Source organism: Nannospalax galili, unplaced genomic scaffold, assembly GCF_000622305.1.
Source record: "Nannospalax galili isolate Female #2095 unplaced genomic scaffold, S.galili_v1.0 scaffold379, whole genome shotgun sequence".
NCBI lineage: Eukaryota > Metazoa > Chordata > Mammalia > Rodentia > Spalacidae > Nannospalax > Nannospalax galili.
Window position 1 is genome coordinate 171,688 of NW_008343963.1, and position 8,274 is coordinate 179,961.

The 8,274-nt window shown below is 39.2% G+C and overlaps 1 protein-coding gene across 2 annotated transcripts in view; it reads right to left on the bottom strand.

Annotated features, from left to right (window-relative positions):
• Positions 1-557: 557 nt before the first annotated feature.
• Positions 558-8,274, bottom strand: part of Sptssb (serine palmitoyltransferase small subunit B) — a 32,303-nt gene continuing 24,586 nt past the window's right edge. For both annotated transcript variants that reach the window (XM_008840221.3, XM_008840222.3), the window contains one exon: positions 558-1,555. In XM_008840221.3, coding sequence (XP_008838443.2) covers positions 1,293-1,555 — 263 coding nt within the window. In that variant the 3' untranslated portion in view covers positions 558-1,292. The remainder of the gene's footprint in view (positions 1,556-8,274) is intronic.

Below are 8,274 nucleotides of genomic sequence, written 5' to 3' on the forward strand. Positions count from 1 at the left end.
TGTCCAAAACCTGTTTACACTTTTACCCTTCAGAATTACTAACATTAATATTTATTGTGAGGAAAGAAAACTGCAATGCTTCATCTTTGGCATTCACATTTGACTCAGAAGTATAATTAAAATCTTATATGTGCTTTGAAGATAAACTGTTTGAAGGAGATTTAATAACTCTTGTTTTAGCTGTGCAAAGGAGCCACTATAGCAAAGCGTTTAACTGGGGCTGCCGAGTTCCTGCTGGTAGAAAATTACTTCCAGCCTATTTATTAGCTTTTCTTTCTGTAGCCAGTACATGCTTTTTTTTTTTTTAAATCCTCCACTGAGTGCAGGCACAGAAAAATAACAATTCTTTTTCTATTTTCCTTTCAGCATCATGCAAGGTAGGGCAATATCAAAAGTTAAAGTATGTGAATTGCTTTAATTTGGCTTTGTTTCTTAAACTTAAATTATTCTCTAGTATAACATTTACTTGTTTATCTAAAAATCAATGTTGATTTTAAACTGCAATGAAGCCAGACTTTAGAGGCATTTGAAATTATCTGACAATTCTTTTTCTATTTTCCTTTCAGCATCATGCAAGGTAGGGCAATATCAAAAGTTAAAGTATGTGAATTGCTTTAATTTGACTTTGTTTCTTAAACTTAAATTATTCTCTAGTATAACATTTACTTGTTTATCTAAAAATCAATGTTGATTTTAAACTGCAATGAAGCCAGACTTTAGAGGCATTTGAAATTATCTGTGAGCCATGTCTGAAAGAAAATATATATCTCCAGCCTATTCTTTTTGTATTTGAAGTAAAATAATTTTATGTTTACCAGAAAATAAGGCTTTAAAGTTTCATATATTTTATTCACATCTTTGAATAGATTGTAAACAAGAACAGGATACTTTTGACAGTAGCCTATGAAGAAATTTTTTGTAACATATCCTTCAGTCTAGAATAGGTATGAAGGGATTATTTTAAATATGACACTGGCAGATCTCTTATAAGCCTATATTCCAGAAAAAAATTGATTTGAAAGCATCCTAATTTCAAAAAAAAAAAAATCTAAAGCCATAGAGTTGAGTTGAGTGGATGTGGGGTGTGAGGTAAAGTCATTGCATTTTCTATCATCTGATGCACAGTATAGAACATACAAAAGCAACTAGGCAGACAGCTATCTCATACTCCAGGCAGGGTATAACAGTGCATAGAAAGAGTTCTGGTCAGGTCAGACAGTGAAAAACGACACAGTCATCTAAGTTGTAAGTGACGTGAATACGCAATGCCATTTCAAAGAATGCAGCTGAGATCAGTTAGCAATTGAACTGTGATATCCACATATTTTTGAGAAAAACTCCCAAGCTAGGCGGATGTGGATCGGGATGAAGACATAGGCAGTGTACACTACCATAGCAACAATGGTTAGTAAGATGGTGTTGAACATCGATTGCTCCCAGGGCTCCATGACAGCACAGCAAGTGATGATTTGGTATTGATAGTAGAGCCAGGCAAAATACTCCTTCACGCGCTTGAAATCCATGGTTAGCTTCTTCAGGTTGTAGAAAGTCTTTCCTATTAAAGAAGTTAGCACAACAGAAGAAAAATTAAGAAACAAAGCACAGAATCTTGAATTTTTAGAATCTCAATATGTTAAAAATCTTCCCAAGAATGTTAGTGATCATTGAATGAATTATTAACATGGATATTATACAGAAATAAAATATATTAGTCATAGAAAATAGTATTGTTATGAATATGATATTACTAAAATTAAAAGCAACAATATCATTAGTAGTAGCAATATTTATCTAAAAAGGATAATTGTGGGGGCTGGAGATATGACTCGGTGGTTGAGAGCACTGCCCGCTCTTTCAGAGAATCTGGGTTGGATTCCCTGCACTCACATGGCAGCTAACAACCATCTGTAACTCCAGTTCCAGGGGATCCGATGCCCTCTTCTGACATCCATTGGCATTGCACAACATGGGTGCACTTACATACATGCAGGCAACACACTCATACACATAAAATAAAAATAATAAATAAAATACTTAAAAATGATAACTGTGAGACAATTAAAGTTCTTGTAGCCAAGCCCGAAGACCTGAGTTTGATCTCTGGGCCCCACATGGTGGAAGGAGAAGAAGGCAACTCCAGATGTTGCCTTCCAAACTCTATACAAGTGCCATGGTACCTGTGCACCCCCATAAATAAATAAATAAATAAATGTAAGTAAATAAGTGATAATTTTCAGTAACAACTCTAGTGATAATAGTGCCTGAAAAGAGCCTAACCACATTTTCTTTATCCTTTGATCCCAGCACTCAGGAGGCAGAGGCAGAGGCAGGAGGATCTCTGTGAATTCAAGGCCAGCCTGGTCTACGCAGTGAGTTTCAGTCCAGCTGGGGCTACAGAAAGACTCTGTCTCAAAAAGACCAAACAAACAAACAAAAAAAAGAAAGAAAAGGAAAAAAAGAAAAACCAAAAAAGAAAGTGATGGTATAACATCATTAAAGTCTGCTTTCTTTGAGAGCTTACTATTTCAGTCACAGTTCAATTTTTCTTGAAGGTCATTTCTATGTAGCTTGAATTTTTTTTTTGTGACAGGGTCTCATGCAGCCCAGGCTAACCTTGAACCTGCTATGTAGCCAAGAACAGCCTTGACAGAAGTTCCTGATTCTACCTCTGCCTCTGAATGCTGGAATGACAGGTGTGCAATACCACTCCCAGTCTATACAGTGCTGGAAATTAAACCTGGGGCTTCATATGTGCTAAGCAAGCTCTCTACTAATTGAGCTACATCCCTAACCCCTCTGTTCTTTAATCCATTTTCCTCTATAAGATAGTGGACTCCTTTGTCTTCTTATACTGGATTGTAGGTTGAGGCCTGGTCCTGAGGTGGTCATCAGTAAATATTTTCTGAAGAAACAAATGAATACACAACTAGTAACCAATTTAAAAATGATCAGAGAGGGGCTGGAGAAATGGCTCAGTGACTCAGAGCACTTGCTGCTCTCGTTGAGAATCTGGGTACAGTTCCCAGCATCCACATGGTGGTTCATAACCCTCTGTAACTTCAGATCCAGGGGATCTGATGCCTTCTTCTGGTCTCTGTAGGAAGCAAGAATGTGCATGATGTTCACATGCACACACAGACAAAACAGAAAATAAAAATAAGCAACTTAAAAAATTACAAAGATAATCTTATAAAAAGTGATCACCAGTATAGGCAAGATACAGTTGTCTATTATTCTTAGGCAGCTTGGCTTTGACAAGCATGCCCACATTTACATTTCTACAGAAACTTAAAATAATAGATCCATGTGTTGTGTGATTGGGCTACAATCATCTACAAAAACAGCCAGGACAACTCAGAGAAGCAGGCCCCTCAAAACTGGAGTGTTTTTTACTTCCCTACCTATAAGTCAGCCTCCCATCTTTCCTCAGGGCACAGTAAGAGCTAAGTAATTGGGTGTGGTGGGTGAACTTCAGGAAGATGTTACCTCCAATGTTCTCTTTTTCTCTCAGTTCTGAGAAGGGGCAAGAAGAATTGAGTCAAGCCTAGGAGGAAGTAAATGGCAGACAGAGTGTTCCTTAATTCATTTGGGCTGTTATAACAAGGTATTTAAGACTGGCTAACATAAATATAGAAACGTCTCATAATTCTGGGGTTGAGAAATCTAAAATCAAGGTACTATCAGATTTGGTGGCTGGTGAGGGCTTGCCCCATATCCAAAATGGTGCATGCCTTGAAAATTGCATCTTTGCGTGGTAGAGAGAACAGAAGGGCTGTGTGCTGCCTTTTAAAATAAGAACCTTAATCCCACTCACGAGAGGCACCTTCACAACCAACTGGTTTTTAACTTCACCTCTTTTTTAAAATTTAAAATTTAATTTTATTATTATTATTAGTGTTGTCATTGTTGGTGGTAATGTTTGTGTGTGTGTACAGTGTGTGTATGAGTATGGGCACATGTGTACCGTGGCCCATGTGTGGAGGTCAGAAGACAACTTTGAGACTCAGTTCTCTCCTTTCCCCTTGGAGTCTCTTATTTCTGCAGTGCTTCATTTTCTAGGCTAGCTGGCCTGTGAGCTTCTGGATCAGAGCTCCTTCTGTCTTCTTCATCCATCTCATGCCAGAGTGCTGGGATTACAGAGCCCCCCGCCACCATGTCTGGCTTTTTATGTACATTCTTTGAATCAACCACAGGTCTGTAGGCTTGCCTAGCAAGCACTTCCACCCACTATTTATTCTTGCTGGCCCCTAACCTCGCCTCTTAATATTATTGCATTGGAGATTAAGTTTCGGATGGATTTTGGGAGGGGCACAAACATTCAAACCATGGTAGAGTGCTGATTTCAATGGCAAGATTCTTCTCAAACTGGAACAATAAAAATAAGGAGTTTTTTTTTTCTATTTGAGCTCTTAGGCAGTCCCTCTAGATCACTTAATTTTTTGAAAATCTTATTCATAGCTACCCACAGTTGCTTCCTTGTAATTATCCAAAAATTGGGGCAGTGCCAGGAAACTGGAGGGGAATGTGGAGTCTGTTTATTAGGAATCCAGTGCTAGGCAATGCTGGACAAAGGTGAAGTCATTATGCCTCAGAGAGGCACAGCACCTCTTCTTAGGAAGCATGGACCAGTTGAAGAGACAGATCTTAGTCAGTTAACATATACAAATATATGGTTATCAACTGTATTACAAGCCCTGTAGGGAAAGTGTAGTGTATAGGGAGCTTTGGAAACTTGATCCAATCTGATCACAGCTCCGAGGAAGAGGTAATATAACAGGGATGATTAAAGGCCAAAGAGAGGAAGTGAGAATGGTCAAGGCAGAGGAAAGGACCTGTGGAGATGTGAGAGGCAGGAAGGATATTTGTAGCGGTTCAAGAGTACAGGGACAAGGAATAAGGAACAGGTAGCTTGGCAAGTGTGAAGAGGTTGAAGTTAAGCCTTATATCAGCGTGCAGCCAGGAGTGGAAATGCTGCATTGGATGAGCTAACCATTTTGTCTTTAGCCCATGATTCTGGGGTCCCCAGAAGATACTGACAGGAGAGGTTCTGGTATTAGGAAGGAGGAGTTAGGCTCCTAGAGCATAAGGCATCCCTAAAGCCGGGTTGAACTGAGTCTGCACACCAATAATTTCAGATCTATGCTTCTATTCTTCCTATAGGTAGTACTTATTCAGAATCAACTATATAACAATGATCGATTAAAAATATTCTTTATACCCTTTTTAATTTTATACATGAGATAATGTTCATGTTTCTTTTCACTATTGTGGGTTTTAAAAGTGTACTGATTAATCTCCTGACCATTGTTTTCTCTTTGAAAATTAACTTCTTGTTTGGGTGGTCCTGGCAGACAATAATTACAGCTTTGAGAGGGTCCTTGAGTCGGAGGCACCCAGCTAAGCTGTGTCCAGGTTTCTGAGCTGTAGAAACTATGGGAAAATAGCAGTTGATTATTGAAAGCTGCTGAAAGTCAGTCAGTCAATCCATCCATCCATCCATCCATCCATCCATCCATCCATCCATCCATCCATCCATTAATCAATCAAACAATCACCAAAGAAAAAACAGAAAGCATACAAATATATGATAGTCAAAGATGGACACATGGTAAAGCTTTGGTAACAAATACCAAAATGGTTTGAAATACTGGTGTTTTGAATAACTTTGATATTACTAATAAGGAATTAAGATTTTAGAAACTTCTTCATTGATTACTTTCACAGTATCCTAATTCTCAGCCCTCCAAACTTCCAGTTTTGACATGTGGAAAGTGCTTTTTTTGCAACATCTCATTTTAATTTCACGAAGTCTAGCAGCTAGTCCACAAAACATCAATTGCCCTATTTCTTTATTCTTCTTTTCCTTTATTGATGGGAAGAAAATTTAAAGGTTGTTTTTTTCATCATCTCTGACTATGAAGAGGTGAGAAGAGAGAGTTGGTTATTATTGGAAAGCCATCTGCTACCATCTATTGTAGAATATGCACTATTTTTAGGTTCTAGATTTATTTAGGTAACATATTTCTCTTTCCTTGTGAGTGCATTTTCTATCTCCTGTGAGATAACATGTCATAATTAAAAAATATCATCACTTGAGACAATCCAATGAGTCATGTGGGTAGGAGAACAAATTAATTCATTGAACAAATTCATTTTGAGTATAGCTTCTGAATAGCCATGGCCTCAGAAGGACTCTGTCCCCAAAGGTACTGCAGGCAGGAAGGAGAGGCTCTTCTGGACCATGTAGCAAACAAGCAGTGAATGGAGGGATGCGGGGTAGAATGAGCTTACTAGGAAAGGGAAAATAAGCTAAGAAGGATGCTGGGAAAGAAGCTGAATTTGAAGAAATAAAATGAGAGAAATGCAATGAAATTGGTTTTCTGTAGATAACCTAGAACTAGATGATAGCAAATTCTCTGTGTGTGTGTGTGCACATGTGTGCAGGTGTGTGGCTATGTGAGGAGTTAAGGGGTGACGTCAGTGTCTTCCTCAGATGTTCCCCACTTTAGTTTTAGGGACAGGGTCTCTCATTGAACCCAGAGCTCATTGATTCAGCTCGGCTGGCTGGCCAGTGAGCTCCAGAAATCTACCTGCCTTTGTATCCCAGCATGGGGGTTACAGATGTATGCTGTCACACTCAGCTTTTATGTGGATGCATGGCAAGTACTTTCCGGGAGTGCCATCTCTACAGCCCCACTAACAAACATCTTAAAGTCTTAAATTTTTATAATGACATGTGAAATTAATACGCTCACTTCTTTAAAGACATAATGCCATATTCCAGCAAAGCTGAACAAAGCTCTTGGAATATTTGCTTTATTTAAGCCTACCATGAATCCCCTTGTTTATAGTCATGTGCTTTTTCAAAGATGATTGAGGGAAAGATTATTTTTTTTAATGTTTCCTTTAAACCTGACTTTAATTTTTATTTATTTTTACTTTATGTGTATGAGTGTTTTGCCTGCATGTGTGTACATGCACCTATGCATGTAATGCCGATAGAGTCCAAAAGAGGGTATCAGATCCTCTGGAACTGGAATTATGGACAGTTACTAGCTGCCATGTGGGAGTTAGGAATTGAACCTGGTCCTCTGCAAGAACAGCCAGTGCTCTTAGCCACTGAGCCATCTCTCCAGCCCTAAACCTGACTGTATCTTTAGGTTGTGTATTCCAGAGTGGCCTTTGATGATTGGACTGTGGCTTGTCTTCATGGGTGTGGTGGCCTGGATGCTACTCTAACACCATGATGCTTGCTGCCTGTTAGAGACTGAATGGTAGGATGGTGTTAGGAGGTTAGGGTCTCTGGGGGGGTGATTAGGTCATGAAGGCAGAGCCCTTATGAAGGGGATTCATACCCTTATAAGAGAGACCCCAGAGACCTCCCTTGTCCCTTCTACTATGTAACGACACAGCAAGAAGACACCTGCTTGAACCTGGACATGACCTTCAGATGACACTGCATCAGTCTTGTACTTCCCAGCTGAGAGCTGGTGATAAGTCCCACAGTCCTCTGTAATGTTTTGGCAGCCTGGACTAAGACATAGCTTCAAAAGGAAAAGGCAGGGTAGTTTAAAAGAACCCATGGTCCCGGTGACTATACTTCTCAAAAGGCCCCAATGGAACACAGGCAGCTGAGGTTCTCTGTAAGAAGAGGAGGTGGGGCTAAGGGTCAGCATTGCCACCAACAGGAATGGATCATGAAGCCCCAGGAAAAGCTTTGTCTGAGCCATTTTAGATACATGATAAAGCCTTCTTCATGAGGCCCATTGGAGGAGCACATTTTAGCTGTTTAATGATTTTGATTTCTCTGCATCTCTCTAATCATGGCAAAACAGTTAATACCATATGGATTTTGTTTTATAAAGTGGGTTTTTTATAATACTTGCTTAATGCAGATTAGATATGAGAACAAAAATACATCTTGGTTCCAATCCTGACTTCTCTATTCACTGGATCTCAGTTGTATAATAGAGATAATAACACAGACTGTTTAGGGTTGCTGTAAAGAATAGCAACACCCATGCAAGGCACCAACCTCAGAGATTTGGAATGGAAGAAGTGCTTGGATAGGAAGATGGACTCTAATTAGAAAAGGCCGTTCCTTACCCTTCCACTCCCAGTCACTTAGTGGAAATAATTATTGGTGTGCTGAAAGTTGCGTTTAGAACATCCCAGCAGACATTCTATGAAAATTGCACTAGATGTAGCATGGTGACCAAGAAGACCTTGACAATGGCGCTCAAGGATTATAATTTAGCTGAGTATATTCTACCA